Source organism: Apaloderma vittatum, unplaced genomic scaffold (assembly GCF_000703405.1).
Source record: "Apaloderma vittatum isolate BGI_N311 unplaced genomic scaffold, ASM70340v1 scaffold3338, whole genome shotgun sequence".
In the NCBI taxonomy this organism is placed as follows: Eukaryota; Metazoa; Chordata; class Aves; order Trogoniformes; family Trogonidae; genus Apaloderma; species Apaloderma vittatum.
This window is the reverse complement of record NW_009731062.1, coordinates 3,000-24,877: the sequence shown is the minus strand read 5'-3', so window position 1 is coordinate 24,877 and position 21,878 is coordinate 3,000. Positions and strand designations below refer to the sequence as shown.

The following is a 21,878-nucleotide window of genomic DNA, read 5'->3' as shown; positions in this document are numbered from 1 at the left end:
GAAACACCAACAGGAGTAGCTAAAAGGAAGAAAAAGGATCTTTACTGAAACCTGAAGGCTTCCATTTAAGAGCTCTTAAATCAGAGCCTAATATAAATAAACCCTGTTGGGTCTTGGAGAATCAGCAATAATCATGCAGTTATGAACAAGGCCAGGTTCCCAACACCACCCCACAGACATTGTGCTCTCTAAAAATTTATTTTTTTAAAAAAATCTCTATATTGTAAAAAAACCCTCAAACATGGACAAAACCACCTCTGAATTATTTCTACATTTTACATTTCCAAGTATATATTTATTATATATTCATTCATTTTCAGTCCTTTTTGTGTCCTAGAAGTAACAGGAACAACATTTAACCAAAATATTTATAAACAGTTTACTTAATGCCATGTTTCACCTCTTACCTGAGTGTGACAGTTGAGTAGAGAACAACACTTGATCATTCTTTTTATCACCTAAAGAACAGTTAAAAAACCCCAAGTTTTGAAATGCTAGTATGGGAACACAAATAGCAATTTTTAATTTTTACTTTAATTTTTTAAATACAAGGGACCAGCTAGCTAGCTATCTGCATTCCTCGAATGCACCCCAACAACTCTTGGGTTTTAGCCCATCCACTGGGAGCTTTCATCACTTGGAAGACGTTCACAAGGGTATGACGTGCTACAGAACAAAGTGCCGTGTTTCCGGTCACAGAGGGCCAGGCTGTGCTCTTTTCACCTTTACCTCCTGTCGCCTGCAGAGAAGGCCTGATGTGGGTGGGACAAGGGGGCTCCTGGAAGAAAGCTCTCACAGCGAGGTGGGCATGCGCTGGTGAGCAGCCACACTGCCATGTGACAGCAGGGTGGTCCCTGCCAGCGCTCCCGGCCCACAGCAGCCCGGCCCAGCTTGGACTGGGCTAGGAAGGTGCAGGATCCCCGATGGCATCCTAAAGCTCCCCCTGTGCCATAGGGAGGAGCAGTGGGACAGGGCCTGGAAATAACCTCCTGCCCTATGCCTAGACAATCCCTTTCTATTGCCTACTGAACTGCAGCCTACAGGTGACTCCTGGGTTTCCTAATGAACAAGCCTGGGTAAAGGTTAAAGTGGGTGCAAGATGGCTCTGGAACAGGGCACAGCTGGGACTGAAGATTATCCCCAACAAGCAGTTAGTGAGGGGCTCTCACTCACGGCCCACTTGCAAGTGACAAGTCAAGGGTTATACATCAATTTGTGAAGAACCCAGGCACAAGCTGCGAGCAGTGCCACGCCTCCAGCACATTCCAACAGTGCGAAGTTAAAATCCCACCCATCTCTAGACAACTCTGCACAGTGCTGGGACGCAGCTCAGCTCACTGCAGAGACTGGGGGAAAAAACCCAAACCACCCAGGTGTGTGAAAAGGAGCCCACGTGGTCAGGATCTCACTGCTGCTGTGATCCATACTCCTACCCCTCATCTGTGTTAGTCAGAGCAGGCAATACTGTAGACATGGTTAACACAGTGATGTCTGCATCATGGGTGGAAGCAAGCAGGGTCCATGCATGCAACACCAGCACCACGAACACAGCAGAAGCCGAACGTCTCTGCTGGCTGCAGCCCAGAGGAGTGCTCCAGCCCGGCCAGCGAGGCAGAGCGAGTGCTGCCGCACTGTCCCAGGCTGGGCTGCCCGCCCGGCACTGCACTATGCAGCCCGGCCTTCAAGCAACGAGCAAAGAAAAACGGATCTATGAGGATTCATATCCCTAAATGCATCAAGATATAAACCCACACAGGCTATAGCAACACGTGTACGTACACTGAGCACTTCTGCTCTACGTAGAACTAGGATGCTAACTGAAGCCAAAGAGGTATTTTTGGACATCTAACATTTTAACTCACCTGGTCTGTGTACACATCGGGTGGTACCATCTTATTAAAGAAGTCTGAGCATACAGCTCCTGCCTGTAGGTAATAGTGAAGGGCTGCTGAATACTGGTTTGTTGCTGCAGTGGAAAAAAGCAAAACAAAGACTTAAAAGTAAACACAGCAGTTACTTCTAAGACTCAGATTAGCTGTTTATAGAATTATTCAGATATGTCTATCTCATAGCTACATTCTACTGGGGAAGTGACTTGCATATCACTGTTTAAAAAGCACAGACAGGAGGTGGTAAAACAGTGATAGATGGAAAACTAGACAATTGGGAAAACCAGCAACACAAGCCACGTTCTGCCTTTTGAGAATTACTTTTTGCTTTTCTGGTGTTTGATCTTAAATCTATCAACTTTAGCGTGGAAAAGTTTGCCTCCAATGAAGTGCCCTCCTTCTGGGATGCTGTTCCAACTCTGCACAAGCAGTAAATACTGCCAGGTTAAGACCTTGAGTCATTCTCCCATACATAAGGTGACAGCCCTGAATACTGGATTAAGACCCCATCCCCTCACTCAGTGGTTATAAAGCATCTTCTAGACACATTTGTCTCCTCTGGAAGCAATAGGCTAGGATTTTTGCACTCCATCTTAGGGCACACCACAGATATCCTTCTAGTCCAAACCTAAGAGCTTCAGAAACACTTCCTCACGGAGAGGGTGCTCAGGCACTGGGATGCACTGCCCAGGGAAGTGGTGGAGTCACCGTCCCTGGAGGTGCTCCTGGAGAGGCTGGATGTGGCACTTAGTGCCATGGTATAGCCCATGTGATGGAGTCACAGGCTGGACTTGATCTCAGAGGTCTTTTCCAGCCTCAACAATTCTGTGATTCTGTCTCCTGCAATAGCCAAAGCACCGGGAAGTAGATTGCAGAGGCACAGCACGTCCTGTTTAATTGCCAGAAAAGAACAACTTGGCTTAAGTGCTCAGTTTCACCAGCATGGTCTCAACAGATAATTTAAGGGGAAGAAATGCCCAACTACCTTTGAGGATGGCTACAGCCATGTCCTTCTCTAGCACATACACCACACAGTACCGTGCCTGCCTGGCTATCTTCTAAAAGTTCATTCTCCAGTACCTACCTCTCTGTACTCTCTTTACTCACAGTATAAAGCAAGCCCTAGAAACGGACTCTAGATTGGGGAATAATTTAATGAAGCAAAAGTATTGCACAGGCCAGGCAAGATTTCCCCAGGCACCTACTGCTCCAGTACAGTCTGGGGCATGTCATGGCACCCAGAACCTGGAACATTTTACATCCCAGTGCTGCTGGCTGCTCCCGGCTGAGGAGCAACAGTGAGGACACAACAACAGGGAAGAGCTTCCCATTGCAACCAATATCAGACCACGAGTTCGCGCTTGCTCATTTTCAAATCCTAGATACTTCCTGATGTAAAATACAGATCCTCTCCACTCTGCTTGCCCTCTGCTCCAGCAAAGCTGATCTCTACATTTAAAAGCAAGAGCTATTCACACAACTTCCCATTAACTTGATAAAAGACTCAGTTGTTAGAGACGTGCACAATTGCACTGTTCAAGGACCAAGTGCACTGAAAAAAGCAAAGTTAACGATGACTCTTGAAGTTTCCCTGATGGCAGAAACAAGTCTGCATGATCCACTGAAATCTCAGTTTCTCTATGTGCTTATACAACCTCCCAGGCAAATTCATGTACGCTACTGCATCTACAGATCTTAAACTCACGTATCACTCAAGCTTCTTTTCCTAAAAGGAAATATAAGGAGGGTTATGACCAGCAAATCTCAGAAAAGCAAGGTACCCCTGCACACACGCTAAAAATAGACATTGGTTTCACTTACCAAAATAAATATCTGCCTGAATAATTAACCAGAAGTGGTTGTTTGCGTTGACAGTCAATGCATAGCTGACTAGCTCTTTTACTGTAACAGCCACTGCTTCAAAGTCCACTGATTGAAGACTAAAAAACAAAAAGGAAGAAAAATAATTCCCAAACTGTTCGGGTTTTTTTTTTAAACACTAATCTGACTTCTTACCTAGTTTAAGTCCAAAGCACCGTGTATTAAGCATCAAACAAAAATAACTCCAGGCAAGATTTAGCACTAAGGCTACTGTTCAATTGTTTCAATACAATATATCCGATAGACTCAAGAAACCCTTCACAGACTTGGACAAGAAGTTTGAACTTTATCTGTGGCTGACACCATGTAAGCGTTCTGTGCAAGAATATATGTTCTCAGTTTCAAAAAGTCTGAGGACAACACCTTAAACTATTACAAAATTATCACAGCATCTGCATGAATGGCCACAGACAGCAATCTCCGGAAACTTGTGGAACTGGCTTAGAAAGGAAGGCTGGGAATGGAATGCACATTGCTTGGGCAGCCTTTCCCAAATTTCACGTGGAATCTCCATGTTTAAAACCACGGTTTTTCTCCCCCTACTGCTAATTTCTGGTAACCCTGATAATGCCTTTCTTTTGCTTGACCTTACAACATACAATGAAGTCTACATCAGTAACAACGAGACTATTCCATCAGACCAACAAAAGCCAAATCAACCTCACTAAGCACTACCTACTCACTCTGAGAGTCATCTGTCTTGCTGCACACACAGAAACTAAACCAGTGAGGGTCTAGCCCCACAGAGCCTCTAAACTTCACTGGAAATATACAGTTCAATCCAGCCAGAATGAAATCAGTAGGTCACCCATTATTTTGGCAATTATTCAAACACACCTCAAAATATATTCATTATTTTGTATCAATGTATTATATAGGTCATGTAGTTACATATAGCTCAGTAAAGTACATAGCTAAAGAAACCCCTCATCTTCTTGTACCCACTTCTCCATCAGGGCCATCAAATTAGGAGCAAAAACCTTCAGGCAATCACACCAGTCTGCCCACAAACAGAGCAGGGGTCTGTGATGCCCTTACATGGCAGAAATCACACTAACACAGTAAATGGAACCAAACCAATTACGTCAACACGTATTTTGAAAATGGCATTTTTAATTATCATCTTACTTAGGGATGGATGAGGGCCAGATAGAAATGTGCTCTGCTGCAATATCATTCACAATATCTTCCTAAGAGAAGAAAGATAGTAAGAGAAGTTACAGAGAGAAATATTTCAAGAAAACCAATAAGATGTTGATGATATATACTAACCCGAACATTATGAAGCTTGACAAACAGGGACAATATTGTGGTCAAAACCAGTGGTTCCTATGAGGAAAAAAAAAACCCAAACAATATTCCCATGAACTAACAAAACTCTGCTTTCTTCCTTAAGCTTTAAAGCTATGTAAGAAGTTCTGACACCATTATAATTTCCTACTGAAATAGGGCAGTAGTTTGTTAAGAACCCTGTGACACAAGGGTGCTGCAAGAAAGTTTCTGTTTGAAGTCTTCAATTACTTCAGATTTTCCTGAATAACTCCTTAGATACAAACTTTACTGAGGTTTTACACATTTTTATGTTGTTTCTGCACCTCCTGCCTAATCTTTAACTTGGTATACTACAACTCTCTATGCTTTCACAAACCCACAACTTATAAAAAATTTTCCTTCCTCTTACTTCTGCTGTTTAGTTATGAACCAAGCAGCAGCTTCCTTCTCCCTTCAAAAGGAATGCTTTGCTTTGTGAAAACTGCAATAAAATACACCTTGACCTTAACAAATCTCCACTGTCAGAATTCAGAACAATTAATTTTTTTCGTAAGCTATTCCACACTGCTGTATAGCAGGTATAGCAAATTCAGAAGTTCTTCAGCTGTACAAAACACCTAAATTGCAGAAAATCTGACAGCTACGTAACAGGAAAAGTCCAGAAAAACAAAGCTCAGGTTGCCATCACCTTCTCAAGACCACTACAACTTACCCGAAGCTTTTTGATGAAAGACAGTAATTCGCTCCTAAATTAGGGACACAAATACTCATGTAAGTAACTGTCCACAACAAAGAATATATGCAAACTTCAAACACTGGAAAACAGAGTCAGTAAAGCAAAACTTTCACCTGCCAGAACACCCCTTCACTTTTAAGTCTGCAAATGCAGGGTATGTAAGTCAAAATGCTCAAGCAGGTCATTCACTTTTAATACAGCCACTAGCAAGCTGTGCTTCTACACTGAGAATGGGTTAAATAAGAGGTATCTGTTATTCCGTCAAGCCATAAAAGGCAGAAAAATCACTTTGTAGTAAGTTAACCATCGTCTCTAAAAGGGAAAGCGATTAGAACTGGACTGTAATTCTCCAGGCTAGGATTGCAATGATGACCTACAGGCTGAAAAAACAGGTACACAGCGATCAGTTATAATGTACATTGATCTCCTTGTCACGTCACATCAGAAATTGTCACCATAAGAGAACCCAGACAAGCACAGTGCCTGTTTGGAAGAGATTTCACTGCTTCTTTTGCATAATAACAACAGGGTCACTGCCCTTTTGCTGTTGAATCAGAGGGGTCAGAAAAGGTTCAGTATCCGCAAGTACACCTGCGCTGCTTCCTTTTCCTTGCCAGAGTATACAACTGAAATCTACAGTAAGCACGTACCCTCTCAGTCCCATCCCACAGCAGGGCACAAGCAAGAACAGCTGCCCTTTAGGCACACATTAACTCAACTGGCTCAAGAAAGGCAAACAAACAGTCACCAGTTTGGCAGTGACACCCTTTCCAAGTTTTTAACGTGGAAAGCTGTTTGATATAATCAGACATTCCAGAACTTACAATGATAAGCAACTTATAATTAGGTCTGGACTTAAGGACAGGCTGAAGACACTTACTGATTGGGCAGACCAGAGAATCCTGAATTAATCAATTGATCAATCAATCATGCAGTTAAGTCTGGCAGAGGTTAGATAACTGACAGTGGAATTACTCCCGTCAAGAATATTTTCTTCCTTTCCCCCTCATCCAGGAGCTCGGCTGAATTAGAAATTCATTTCAAGACTGACTAACACCTATCTTTAGATTTAGAAACCTAAAGCTAAGTATAGACACCTCTGCTGCGAGCTAGGTGTTTCCCACAGTTATAAAAATAGTTAACTGATACAGTCAATGGAGTCTGCAGAGCAATTCTATTTGATGTGAAGCAGACACCTCCAGTGCCTGAGCTAAACTGCCCTCTAGGTGCCCCTGACTTCACCGGAAGATCTACACGGATTATAAGGGCAGCACAGCAGTATATGCTGCCGTGTCTGTGTGTTGACCTGAACCTCATATGCTCCTTTTCTCTCTAAAAAAAGTCAGCACATCACCCCTAACACCCAATGCCACCAGTGGGCAGATCGTTCACCCAGTAGACCTCTTCAGCTGCTGCCAGCACTCTGATTCTGGCATCCTGACCATTTTTGAAGGGAACATGAGGTTAAATACACAATTCAATCAATCCTGTAAAACCATTTAGGAGAACACACCTGTACATAATGCCCAGTGTAGATTCCCTGTGTTTTATCAGACTCACTCTGCCATCATTCCCCCGTTTGTGCTGGTTGGATACGCTGCAGATTTGTACGACAACTTCCCAAAGGTCTTTTGCTGTCCGTCTACTTTCTTTGGGACCTGGAAGTTCTTTGCATGTAGCAGCCAACAACTGTCCCAGCTATGCAATGCAAGAGGAAGAAAATACAGTAACTACAGCTTCTCTGAATACTGACTACAGCAAAGGAATTATTGGCATTTAAAATGGTCAGGGAAGTGATTTTGAGTTACAAACTACAGGACAATGTGACTAGAAGATAGGAATAAAAAAACCAGAAGATTTTTGTCTATATCAGTTTCCTTATGGTATACTTCATTACTACAGGCTCCAGAAATTGAGCTTTACACTCTACTTAAATATATTGCTTAAAACCTTAAGCCTATAAAATATGGTTTTATGAAGACTGTCTCTCTAGAGTTCCTTTTAACTTTCATATAGTAATTAATCAGAATTTAAACTGGCATCCCCTGCGATACAGAAAAAGCTGAACCTCAAAATGGAAATGAGGAAATACCACAGGTAAAGTAGAACAGGCAAAAACCGAATCTGTCCTGTAACATAATCTGCATCCAGCTTCACTGCCTGACTTTGAAGTAGAAATATTGCTATAAAACCATTTTGAAAGTGAAGTTTCAAAAAAGGCAGTGCTTGAATGTCTCTAAAAATGCAGCGCTGCTGCTGGGTTAAAAAAATGAACCATTAGGGTGCATTTGGAGAACAAGGGGTTTAGGAATAGAAAAACAACCAGGCATGAAACCCCAGATCTGTACATTTCTTATACCTCCCACAGGAATCTAGGCTGAGTTCCAGCTGTGAGAAGAGTCCTTTATCGAAGTGCTACAGGGTTTCAGTCAGCTTAAGGCATCATAACCACACATGCCTGATGCTTGTGGAACCAACCTCAGTTGGCAGCCAACAAGAGCCACTTTGTTTCACCTGTTTGGGCAGCACAGCCTCCCTGTCTGTCCTCAACCATCAAAACACTTGCTGCTTAGCTCTGCTGTCTTCTACACCAGACTTCGTTCATTCCAGCCACAACATCCTCGAGACACAAGGGTACGTGCTTTTAAAAGTACAAAAGACTTGAGTAGCAAAATGTCAACTGCAGCCTGACAGGACTCTGAGACCAAGCACTCATTACCTTCACGTAAGGATTCGTTTGAACCAGAGGTAACGGAACCTGCATGGTCAAATACTCGTTCTCACACCAGTTTAAGAGGAAGGCAACACATTCTTCAGCTATAACTTGTCGAAGAGGAATATCTGGAAGAAAAGGAGCTCTCTGCTTAACTTTTTTTTTTTTTTTGAGAAAATACAATGTTATATGAAAGCAAGTAAAACATATTCCTTCTAATGAGCCATTTTTGTTCTCTATCTATCACAGAAAAACACCATGCTTAGCCTTGCAGGAGACTTCACCTCTGAAAATGAGGAGCAACAACCGCACTATGTTACTCCCTCAGTGTGAAACCATGGGGACTGCTTCAACATCTAGCAAAACTTTTCAGGTGGTGATGTCAATCCTGTTTTAGGTCCTTTAAGTGGACTAAACAGAATCTGTCAGTGTTTAGCAGTACGTAGGCACCATGATGTTGCTGTTCTTACTTCCAGCTTCTAAAAACTAAACCCAATATCAAACTTGACTACTGTTTTTCCCATTAGACACTTAAATGGTTAAACTGCAATACAAAAGTTGTGTTCTCTCCTTTCTCTCCAGCTTTGTGCTTTACTGCATCCTAGAACATACTAACCAGGGACTCTCATTTCCAAATATCCTCGGACTCTGCTTATGAGATCAGAAGGAGGACGTTCTCCCGAAGCACCAGGCCCAGCTTCATGAGTGTAAATGTCCAAAAGTAGCATTTCATTCAGCATGACTTGACGAAGTTTTGGAGAAAACTCAGTCACGAGCTCCAAACAAGCAGCAAAAAGCTGTTTTGCATGGACAAAATCCTGCAATAAAAAGGATATGCATTAATGACTCCCAGTGGATTCGTAAGAGTTTAAGTCCTGCTCAGCTCTACCCTGGCTTAACCAGATAGATACAGTACAGTTTTGCCTTGTAGGCTAGCAAATTATGGTCAATTACAAGCAAAACGAAACAACTTTCCAATAAATTCCTTAGGTAGAACAGTTAGCCAAAACAACAACACTTCAGTAAGTCAGATCACTGCTGGGTTTAGATACAACTTGATTTAGTACATCATAATCAAAACTTCACATTAATGAAATGCTCTCCAGGCCTGATTCACTGGAAAGCCATTATCCTTACTCTACTGATGGAGCTTTCTGAGTCAGAAACACTTAACCATCGTACAATACACAGAACTTGTTACTACATCTCCCTCCCCATTTTATAAACATTTTTTTTCACAAAAAATCCGCTTTCCATATTGTTAGTGCTGTTAAAATTGTCCAGACTAACTCACCAGTAACTTCTGATGGTTTGCTCACCTTAATTGCACAGCAGTGTAAACCCTTCGCCATAAGGATGTAGACCAAATCTCTAGTCAGATTGTCTTTGATTCCTAAAATAACATTGCCGTAAACATTTGGTACTTCCCACTGGGAGAGAAATACACAGGACATTTGCATAGAAACAGGTTTTAGAATTCACATCACTCCTTAAAACATTATAAACAAAACTCAAATATTCAAAGCGATCGACATCTGAATGCCAAATCTTTTTCAATTTTTTTCAGAAGTAATACATTGCTTAAAACTAAGTACAATAAAAATGTCTCGTTACCCTACTTTGTTAACACTCTGAGTGTGCAATAATTATAAGGGAAAAAAGATAAAAATCTTTCGTTAAAAAAAAAAGAAGTCTTTTCCTCTCTCTTGCTCCTAGCTTTTAATGACAGGGATTTAAACTAAACTAATCATAGAATCATATCATAGAATGGCCTAAGCTGGAAGGGACCTTAGAGATCATTTTAATCCAACCTCCCTGCCACCAGGGACGTCACCTCTCGACTAATCAGGCAACACATGGGGACCAAACGGGAATATTCCTGACTAATCAGAACACTGAAAGGAAAGGCTAAAGGCCTTTTTTTTTCCTCAAAAGGAATACTTGTGATACAGCCTGTGATTCATTAAAACAATGGTTATACATTTTACTGTGATATTTTTCATGGAGAATGTGACTTCGGATATGCGTCAACATTTTTATTAAACCATCATTATGCAGAGAAGGGGAAAACCAAAATAAATCAGTTTGAGGCTCTATGACAAAATGTTTACAGTTCATTGTAGTTACCTAAGCCGTTCTTAAATTACAATTTCATGACCACGTGAAACAAATTACCTTATTTGAGACTGTCCAGAACTGCCGTTCTGAAGTCATACCGTGCAACTCAATTAAAATCTGGCGAATCCTCCAAGGATCTACCGACAATATGAGCTGATGTTCAAGCTGGCCAATATTGACACTTGGTGAAGCTAGAAGCAAAATAATCAGGTCTCCTGAGCATTCATTCTTAACGTAGTTCCTTACATTTCTTTAGCACATATCACTTTAAACATAACACAGTAAGAGCAGTAGATGCCTCAAGGCTTTCGTAGGCCCCATATATCCTTTCGTGCCCTTCCACATAACCTTGTGCTAGCTTCCCAGCAGCTCTGACCTACAGGGCTGCTTGTAATGCTCCCTTTTCTCACACCAGCAGCAGTCGACTATTCCCTCATCCTTGCTATGGTAAAGCAATACATTCAAAATCTGCACTCATGCACACACACAAAAAAGTGTTCCTATACTGCCTTAGTGAAAAGATGCATTTTCACAACTGGCTTAAGTCAGTGCAAGGCTATTAGAGCTGAGAAACTAAGTTCTGTCTAGCTCTAGCCACCATCTGCCACCTCTTACGTTAGCCTTGACTTGCACAGCTGCACAATCAGCCAGTTATTATCTGGGAAATGAACTCATGGAAAAGATCGGTGTTTTGCTTTGGAAGGTTTAAAATTTCAGTCAGATCTACTCCTGGTCCAGCTCAGCACATTGTCATGTGAGCATTAGCGCTCATATAAGTCCAGAGTGCCCTTTCTAGGAACAGCTGCCACAGTCAGGTTTGGCTCAAACCCAATCCTGCCACACCTCTCTTTCACTTTGTCAGCTAGAACATGTTCATCTGAGTACATATATTACACTCAGTTGAGATACAAGCAAATAACAGCCACCTTCTTGTACAAGTAGGATATCCACCAACTAAAACTGGCAAGTATTCTCTTCAAAAACATTCTCTCTAAACTTTTTTTCTGAGAACAGACCTGCACATAGTAACCTCAAGCGTGGAAACAGGTAACAGGCTGTGCATAAGTTCATGGAAATGTTGTGAAAATTACCTGGGATATCATAAAAAGAAGTCACAGGTTTTGTGCACAGGTTAATTCGAGGAGATCTCTTCCGCATTTGATCAATGAGCAGCTTCCGTTCATCATCTTTCAGAAGTTTTATGAACAGCTCATGAGATGAAATCATGAAGACAAGCTGAAGATCTTCCAAACCCAAACACAAATTTCTAGATAAAAAATGTTAATACATGAGCAAGAAGCTGCTTATTTTTCCTTACTTTCTGGAAACATTTATTGTGCTGTATTATGTTGCTTCCAAAGTGTAAATTCATGTGTTCTTAATGTGGTTACATACTTGAGAAATGCTGCCATTTTTCTCTTCAGTGCTTCGGAAGCATTTTCCAAGTTTATTGATCTTGAACAAACCTGGGAAAGAATGCAGAAAATAATTAAGCAGCCCCTTAGAAGCTGTAAAATATTTAGTAACAGACAGTGTTACTGCACAGTTTTCTGACTCACAATTAGTATCAGCCAGTACCTCTCTCTCTCAAGGGAGGCAACAAAGTTATCTGATAAATACTGTAGCCATCACAGACCGATCAGAGTTTTTCAATCTGTATCCTCTCAGACACAATTCACTTATTCTTCTGACAACTAGGTGTGCTGACACTGAGGGCCAGGCTCACAAAATCATTAAGTACAGAAAAAGCCCTTTTACACAAGTTTAAAAATGAGCCAATGCTTCTAAATGCAAAAATGTAAGATTCACTAGGTCTTATAGGGTTTTTTTGAAAATAAAAAAAGCGCAGCAATTGAAAGATAACTAGACAGCTGAATTTAATTGCCAGCTTGCAAGAAAAAACATATTTCTCCAACAAAATTTATAATTCCTAACGTGAGCAGTTGATGGAACAGCTTTTATTTGCTCTGAAGTACAGGGTACAGTCAGTCAATTTTTCCCACATGGAGAGACAAGTAAAAGACAAGGTTCAAATTAAGAAAACAAGATATGAAAATAATGGCAAAGCAACAAAGGAGTAAGTTTAGTTTGACCAATAATAGTTTCCTAAAAATGCTTCACTGAAGATAACTTTAGGTCTCACACATACAGTAACTCAGGATCACTTCATGACATGCTAACTTTTACAACAAAGCTGGTAAGGGAAAGTGGTCCTCTTCAACAGATATCTCTTTTTCTAGTATCTCTCTCTGTCTTGGAGAATTTACTTTTTTGTTCCTTGAAAATAAATGTTCAACATTATCTCTATATAATTTAATAGTCAGGAATAGCAGCAACTTCAAATCCAAGCTGAGGCAACAACTCAATACAGGTTCCCCGCCAACTCGTGGAAATGGAGCTACGAGATGCAAGACTGATCACAAAGTATAATTTTACTAATGGCAAGGAAGCTGAATAATGTTTGAGAAGTTACCTTACAAATTATTTTTCTCTGCTTCAGAAGCATTGAATAGTTTTGGCTGGAAGAGACCTTCAAGATCATCGTATCCAACCTTTTCCTTGCCCTATCAACACCACTAAGCCATGTCCCACAGCACAACGTCCACCCGTCTCTTAACCACCTCCAGCGATGACGACTCAACCACCTCCCTGGGCAGCCTGTTCCAACGCCTGACAATCCCCTTGGTAAAGAAATTCTTCCTAATATACAACCTGAATCTCCCCTGGTGCAACTTAAGGCCATTTCCCCTTGTCCTATCACTCGCCACTAGGGAGAACAGACCAATCCCTGTCTCACTACAACCTCCTTTCAAGTAGTTGTAGAGAGCGATGAGGTCTCCCCTCAATCTCCTCTTCTCCAGGCTAAACAGCCCCAGGTCCCTCAGCCGTTCATCACAGGACGGCTAGTTTGAGCATTACTTGACAAAGTAACACAGTTAAAGGGGCAAAGAGATCTCTTACTAAATACCATTTCTGCATTTAATTTCAGATTACTTCTTACCTCCAGAAGGAAGTCTATTTTCTCTTTGCTGGGTTTCAGGAAGAGCTGACAGAAATGAATATCAATTGTTCGACCCTGCAATACGTCGCAGACTGTGTTACATACGCAGACTTTGAAACAAACCTCATCCAGAGCATCATTCCTGCAGGAAGACAAAACTGAAGATGACGGAAGGTCTCTGACAAACACAAGAGTCGGCATCACAGCAAAGCTCCAGGTGCCAGATCCCAAGACAAGTTTGGAGCACATGCCTCTGTCCAAGACTACACTCAGAAAAATTTTACTCAGCATCTACTTGAGTTTACCCAGGACCTCACCTTCTTTAAAAGAAAATTCCCTCCCTGCACACAGCTCTGTTTCACATTCAGAGTTCATTATTGCTTCAGCCTGAGCCCCAGTGGCACTCCAGCTAAAGCAGTGCAGCTGATACAAAGGGACATCGCTTCTGGGCCAGCATGCCCTGAGCATGGCTGACAGGCCAGAAGACTTCAGGAATATTTATGCATCTTAGAATACACAATCATTGGACAAAAATCAAAACAAACAAACAAAAGGAATCCATAACAAATATGGCATCTTTTCTTAATCCTTCTCTGTGTGCCTTGCCTAGACTGCAAAGTCAAGGCGCTCCATATCAAAAATTAAAACACCTCTACTGGGTTAAGCTACAGTCTCCTCTAGGATCCCCTTCTAAGAGATATTCAGCATTCACTTCAACTAGAGAGGAGTCAAGTGAATTCCCTAATTAGCAAGCTCTTACACAAGAGGCTGTCACCACCGATACTTCTTCCTCGTCACCGACATACGTTTGTAAAACTGAGCCTCTCTCACCTCAGCTGAAATACTTGTAGGCCTCTTCTCTTCAGAGAAGAATTATCGTCATGATTATATTGGAGATGCTTTCCACAGAGCCCTGATTCAAGGGCCTAAGCTCTACAGAATGCTGAATTTTGCATGTGGCCATGTGCTCAGCATTTCTCAGTTGGGAGAAATCTACAAGATGCCATTGCAATGTGTCTCATTTTCTCTGCTTAGTTTTTTTTTTTTCTCCTTACTATAACAGTGCCATACTAATCCTTTGGCCCTGGGCTAGTTCAGCAGCCCACAAGGCTCCTAATCACAGGTAACTACACTGCCGGTGTTCCCAAGGAAATACATGTCCCCTATGACATTTCTGCTTAGTATGGTTAGCCTGACCAGCTTGACTTCCAGTTTTAGAAGACCTCTAAAGATGCATTAATTTAGTTATCCCTCAGCTTTATACTGAATATGAGATACGTGGAACAGAATACTCCTGTTGGCCAAGTACGGGTCACCTGTCCCATCTGTTTCTCCCCAGAGATGCGACCTTTTACTTCCTTACAACTCTTTTACTTTACAGCACCCAACACATTACACAAGATTTAGCAGTGACCTTGGTTATCACAGGAGTAAGTATAAGCAAGCCTCTGTCTGCACACCAATGCTTGGCAGTAACTATAAACATCAAGTGTTATCAATTTCAGTAGCAGATACTGTCTGCAAAAACATGCTGCTAACTTCAGAAAGTGCTGTCTCTTAGAAGAGACTGAACTAAAAAGTAAAATCACTGAACTGAATTGGTTCTGTTTAGCTCAAACCATGACACTCTTTAAAATTGCCTTCTATTGTCATTGAAAAGATCATTAATTACTGTCTCACCCTTGCTGAGCTTTTTGGAAGAGCTCTCGCAGCACCGATTGCCTGAACTGAACAGGCAAACTGAGGGCTAGGTTATCTTCAAGGAATATCTTCACTAAGTCCTGTAACACAAACACAGTTGGAATAGCCAACGGATAATGCAAAAGATACAGCTAAAGTAAATTTGTATCAGGTAAAAATGATCAAATAGAAGCGGCTTGCACTCATATGTAATACTAAAATTTCATTAAACAATCAGAAAGACCCCAAACAACAAAAAAGTTCTCCATCACCAGGGAATCAAAGAAAAAAACACAAATACAAACTTGCATATCTCAGCAGCAACATTCCCTGAAACCTCAAGAATTAAATTCTACCTGAAAATTCCACACATCAGCTAGTAGGAATTATTTACATTGTATGGAATCTAAGATATTTTAATCCAGTATGTAGCAGATTATGTTATATTGCTATATACATTTGTTCTAAAACAGTATGTTCATGCTTAACTGGAACATTTATATTTATTAAAATCCCTATCAGTTCAGGTGGAATCATCCACATGGGATGATTAAAAAAAACCAAAAGCCACCCTCAAATATATGTGGGTTTATTTAAGCACCCTACCTGATAGCTGCCAGATTTCATACAGCTGTGGATTTGACTATAAGGAGTCACATCATCGGACGATGAGGTAAGAACTCCACAAGCTTGACAGTACCCAGCTAACCGTTCTTCATCTATGGTAAAATGAAGTGATGATGAACCATTCTGAAAAGTAAGAGTTAATCAAACTTTAGTGGCCAAAATATCATGAAACATCAAGTTTAATTTGGAAACACAAATGGAGACTCACAGCTTCCCTAAGTATCAGCAAAACAACAAAAGAATGTGCTTGTACACACTGTTTTTAAAAGTCTATTTTTATATGCGGTCTTTGTAGCTTAGACCATGTTTTGTCTACTTGAATAAAAATTTGAGGGTTGCAGTTCTGGGAATATAAATAGGAAGGAAAATAAAAAAGGAAATGCACCTTAATTATAAATGAAAATGTATTTTTTTAAATACATAGAAAATCTGATTTTCAAGGGAAAGTTAGATAAAAAAAGAACGGGAAATGCTGTAAGGTTACCTTCTTCCAAAACACATCACGACAATCAAAATACTACAAAGAACACAGAAGCAACTGTTCAGTTGAGTCAATATTAGTACCGGAGATTTTATTCTTGCATTTCCTGCTTCAGTACAACTTGAGTAAGACAATATTTATTACAAAATACAGAAGAGCTGATTATTATAATTTCCAATAAGGCACAACGTGCAAAATGAAAAAATCGCCGTGAAAATCCCATTAAGTTTCTTTTAAAACTCTTGTGCATCATAGTTATTAAATTACTGAAGAAGGCAGCAATAATTTCGACAAGTTTTTTCTAGAAGACTTGAACACACACACTAGTAAAACACTCATTACCTTTGCTATCAACTCCTTTGTTTTGCAAAACTTCTCTTTAGCATTTTCATGAACAGCTGCATTTGTAGCTCCTTGTTGAAAATAGATTGCACCTAAATCATAGCAAACCTGTGAACAGCATTGATATAAAACACATTATCTTGGAAATTTATTTAACATTTTAAATCAAGATTAAGTATTTCAGCTCCAACCTTACACGTGCTTTAAACCATCCCTGGTTTTATCTAACATATGCAGCGTATGTTGGTACCCTTCCCCCCAGATTTCAACTGTTTCCTCTTTGATCTCAGTAATTCTGCACAGGAGTTACAAAATTACAGAATCATTTCCACACAGTCATTAAGAATAATGTTAATTAACTGTGCTTGCCATATAATGGTTTACTACAGAAGGGGGTGGGGGAAGTGTGGGGAAGCAACAACATTTACAGTGCGGAAAAAAGGTCTAACATTGTAAAAATGAAGTCAATGCTATCTCACTGAATTAAAAAAGAATATGGGAAATATCAATAGAAAACGAATGCAATTTGTCTCAAAAAAATACTACTTGTTGCTTCATCTGAAGAAATAGATATAAATTCAAAGTTTTAATATAGAACATAAGCTACCTGGCACTGTATCTCCTCTGCACTGATTTTCAACCCAGCTGTGGAACTCTCTGTTTCTCCATTCACCATTCCAGGCTCCATGGCTAATAAATCCAGAGTTCTTATAGTGTGGACATAAAGATCTTTGTTTAATTTAAGTGCGCCTTCTAGGACCAAGATGGAATCAGCAGCCTGTTCTTTCAACTGTAATAATTCAAATGTATTGAAAAAATTAACCTCTTGGGTTTGAGTTTAGCTCTGGGTTTAAATTAACATTAGAAATATAACAGTACAGTAAAAGGTCAGTAAAAAAAAAATAATTGTCCTTATACTGCTATGTAGAATCTACTCCTGTCTTTCTTGTACAATAAAGAAAATTGTGACTTCTGCTTCAGTTTCGGGTGTTCAGAGAAACAGGATCAAACCCCTCCAACTGAAACAAAACACTTTTCTTGTGTTTGATCTACATCTTTTTGTTCATTTTTGGAGTGTTAATTTATGCAACAGCCAGACTGTCAATTTTAGGTTATTACTTCACAGGAGAAATAAAACCAGCTTCTATGTGAACAGCAAGATGTTTTTCAAAAAATTTTGATGAATTGGTAGAAGAGTCAAATATAATTCATGCTCACCTAACGTAAGAAATTTTAAAAAATAATAAAAAAAAAATTGTAGAAGATGTGTAATACAAATTCACTAACTGATTCCAAGGAGTACAAGAATAGGAAAATGAGCTAGGCTACTTTAGGAAGTGAAAGGTTTGCTCTTCCCCTTTCTTGCTTCTTTCAAAGGAAAACACTCTAGGCACAACTACCGTTCTGTTGAAAGCTACACATGGAAAACACTAAGCTACTAAATCCTTTTAGAAAAAAAAAATAAATTAAATATTGAATTTTGCCGCTATATGATTTTGCAGCTGAAGCATGGTACAGTCTTAATCACTAGTCACACACTGATTTTGCAGAGACCTGCTCAATTCACGTGGCTCCAAGGATGGGCTGATGAAAGAACACTTCAGTCACACACAACCAATTCCATGCTACACGCAGTGCAGAAACAACAAAAAACCCAAACATGCCCAATGTGCACACACTAGAGCTGTAGCAAATACTAAAAGTGGCAAATGTAATAAAAATGTATCCAACAAAACCATGATGCGATTGCTTACTTCCTGTCCACTCATATTTACATGTCAATTCAAGCAAAAATAAGGAGTGGGGGGAACTCTCACCACTTTCAAAATGTTTTCAGTTAGTTCCTTTTCTTGCTGCATCTGATTCATCCTGGAAAATAGAGAGAAGAGGTCTAGGTCTCATTTATAAAGCAAACCTGCACGATATTTTACTTCATGTTCTCCACCACATCAATTCATTCATGGTAAGTTCTGCTTAATTAGATTTTAAACATCATTATGCACAACCACCGACTGTGTTCTTATTTTTCTCTAGCTGATTCTGGATCAGACTCTGACACATACAGGACAATACAAGATTTGTTATAAAACGAGCGGTATTTTTAACAAAAATACTTAACAGACTCTCTAAGACAAGTATAGCCTAATGCTAGAGTATAAAACCAACACAAAACACATGAAAAGTACCACTGAGACGTTCCCAACTTTACCAAAGAAATTTACAACATAAAAATAAATTTCAAGGACAGGTTGTAACTAAAGCCATACCACTTCTAGAATGCAAAATGAATACTGAATTTAAATTACCAATTACCTAATGAAGCCAATGAAAATACTTCATTATTTCTTAGATTATTGTACACATTGTGGCAAACTGCTGTAATAAAACATTGCATTAGGCAAACTACTCTAAGTTAAAACAAGATGCAAAAAACCCTGCTTAAACTAGAGAATAAGCATTCTGCCTAGGCAAATTGCCATCTCCCTTTCTCCCATGATTTTTCATGCCTCATCAAAGTCACAGAGGTGATAACACATTAAAAGGGTGGAATGACAGACAAGGATACAAAGGTATCAAGCACTCCTGAAAGAAAAATAAGAATAGACTTGAAATAAATACAACCTTTCAAAAAATAGCCACTTTAAGCAACTCTACATTATTAACATGAATTAATCCACCTTGAATTAAAATTCTGGTTACAGAATACACACAAAATCCAAATGAACTGTACCAGTAACTTACACATTTAACTGAGGTGGACCAGGCTTCACTTGCTTTACAGGAAAACTACTTTGAACGATGGTCCTTATGGCCCTGCATAAGGGAGAAAAATCAAACAAATAATGGGATTAGCCTCAGAAGGGTAATGAACAGATTACATGCCTCTTAAAAGCATCAGTTTATTATATCAGATACATTACACCATTAGAATATATCCCCTGCTCCAGAGCACATCTAGTATTTAAGAAATGCTCTTAGATCCATAAAAAGCCAAAAGACAGCAAGATTTTTATCTTTACAGGGTGACAGTTCAAATCACTATCTTGAATATTTTTTTAAGGGAACAAAACCAGCTGTAGAGTAGATTTTCAGACTTGGCTTTTTTAACCTACTCACAAATCACAAAATTATTATTACTTTGAGATTCTTTCTATGTACAAGTACATAGATAGAAGAAAACATTGCTTTGCTCTACCACAATTTTAAGATTATTGCCTTAAAGTAGTTTACCATCTGTTGTAGAGTAGGATTGCCATTGCAGTGGTTGGGGGTAAGCTGGACAGGTCTACATCCACGTGTTTAGTTCCTGGGGGAACTTTGCTGATACACAGAAGTTCATTCAGTAGCATGTTCAATACAGGAACAGACAAGCTATTAAAAAAAAGAAAAAAAAAATTAGCAGTTCATACAATAATCCTACCTCTGGACTGTTTAAATAAATATAGTACTGAATAGTAGTACATATATTATTTAAGATCCCATGGAAGTAAGGGCAGACTATTTATCGTAACGAAATGCTCTGAATCAGATGGCGGTCTAGATCAGGGATGTAAAGGTGTTACCAGTACAGTATTAGCAGCATAAACCAAGCCCAAGTGAAGGCTGCCCTGACAGCTAATTACTGCTCTGCACCACTGCATCAGCCCACACAGACACATCCCCAGAGTAATCCAGTTGTCTATAACAAGTCCCAACTAACAAGAAATTCTTTCCAAAGCAGTGCCAGATCATACTTCCAGAAGGTGAGCAAACACATTTCCATTGCAAATGGAACTTCACTCACATGAAGTGAACATTTCTCTGAGCTTATCTCCCTTTCTGCAGCATCCACTAGCAAACACTCAAGACTAGGAACTGGAACAGGGCACTGTAAAGCACCTTAAGCCACATTATGTAAAAACATACATTAGCTGGGACAAAACAAGACAGCATGCAGGCTGCGCTGCATCACTCCAAGCTCCTGAGATATAATTTAACACAACTGAAACACTGTTACTAGCTCAGACATTATTTGAAATTAGAAGTGATCAGCTACTGCCAAAACTCCCTTTGATCTTGTGAAAAATTCACATTCTTTGCAACCAGCGTCAAAATCAACCAGTGAAACTATACTTTTAACAACTCAAGTCAGAATTCCCGTTTCACAAATTGCAGGTTTTGTGCTGTAACAGACTTCATGTCTGTTTTAAACTAACAACTGTTTTTACAGTGAGGTCCAAGAATCTTCACTGGCAAGAACAGAACATCATTCAACTGTTTATAACAGCAGAAGCTTTAGGAAAAAAGCTTGACTCAAGTTGTTATTTTATTTCTTTTTAACTACCATGACTGAACCTTTGGGCATAATCAGTTTTAAAAAAAAGAGCCTGTTTCTTAGTTAAAAACAATTTCAGGCTTCACAAGCTACCAGAACAATAACTACTATATAGAGATGCCAAATTAGTAGCTGAAATTACTTCAGATTGGTTCTCAAAAAAACCCCAGAACAACAAAACCCACCTCAGATGGACAAAACAATCCTATAAAAATTCAGAAATCAGCCCAATAGTGTCAAACAGCAGGGCTGATTTTTGAATCAGGACTATACCTGCATTTTAAGAAGTAAAGGTACCAACTGACAGAAAAATAAACCATGAATAAATGTCAATATAAATTTCTGCAAGAATGGAAGCGGCCATAATATAGGAAGAAGCAAGCTCTACCAGTATTTTCAAAGAATATAGTTTGTTCAGAATCTTTCTGAAATTAAAAAGAAAAATCTACATAACATCATAAAGGACATACAATTTTCAGATCAACTCAAGAGAAATAAGAAAACATAACTTTTTTTTAGCATTTTAAGAAGCTTTAAAACACTCATTCGGTGTAACTTTTAGCTAATTAAGATCTTCGTTCTTCCAAGGTGTCTGTGACTCAAAGGTTTTGCTTAGTGCCTTTATCAGTGATCTGGACAAGGGGATCAGGCACACTCTCACTAAGTTTGCAGATGACACTAAGTCTGGTGGGAGTGCTGATGAGCGTAAGGGATCCTCAGAGGGATCTGGACAGGCAGGATCAAAGGGCCAAGGCCAACTGCACGAGGTTCAATAAGGCCACACATCGGGTCCTCCACTGGGGCCACAACAAGCCCAGGCAAC

At 39.8% G+C, this 21,878-nt stretch overlaps 1 protein-coding gene across 1 annotated transcript in view; it reads right to left on the bottom strand.

Annotated features, from left to right (window-relative positions):
• The window catches only part of INTS8 (integrator complex subunit 8), a gene marked incomplete at its 5' end in the record, with an annotated part of 24,524 nt that overhangs the window by 1,138 nt on the left and 1,508 nt on the right, over positions 1 to 21,878 (bottom strand). Inside the window, 21 exons of the mRNA XM_009875030.1 lie at positions 408 to 458; positions 1,863 to 1,966; positions 3,711 to 3,829; positions 4,899 to 4,960; positions 5,043 to 5,099; positions 5,755 to 5,788; positions 7,292 to 7,476; positions 8,498 to 8,619; positions 9,108 to 9,309; positions 9,811 to 9,921; positions 10,667 to 10,800; positions 11,701 to 11,876; positions 12,005 to 12,075; positions 13,611 to 13,752; positions 15,291 to 15,391; positions 15,897 to 16,040; positions 16,741 to 16,848; positions 17,348 to 17,530; positions 18,558 to 18,609; positions 19,483 to 19,554; positions 19,972 to 20,112. Of these exons, the coding sequence (XP_009873332.1) occupies positions 408 to 458; positions 1,863 to 1,966; positions 3,711 to 3,829; positions 4,899 to 4,960; positions 5,043 to 5,099; positions 5,755 to 5,788; positions 7,292 to 7,476; positions 8,498 to 8,619; positions 9,108 to 9,309; positions 9,811 to 9,921; positions 10,667 to 10,800; positions 11,701 to 11,876; positions 12,005 to 12,075; positions 13,611 to 13,752; positions 15,291 to 15,391; positions 15,897 to 16,040; positions 16,741 to 16,848; positions 17,348 to 17,530; positions 18,558 to 18,609; positions 19,483 to 19,554; positions 19,972 to 20,112 (2,371 nt within the window). The remainder of the gene's footprint in view (positions 1 to 407; positions 459 to 1,862; positions 1,967 to 3,710; positions 3,830 to 4,898; positions 4,961 to 5,042; positions 5,100 to 5,754; positions 5,789 to 7,291; positions 7,477 to 8,497; positions 8,620 to 9,107; positions 9,310 to 9,810; positions 9,922 to 10,666; positions 10,801 to 11,700; positions 11,877 to 12,004; positions 12,076 to 13,610; positions 13,753 to 15,290; positions 15,392 to 15,896; positions 16,041 to 16,740; positions 16,849 to 17,347; positions 17,531 to 18,557; positions 18,610 to 19,482; positions 19,555 to 19,971; positions 20,113 to 21,878) is intronic.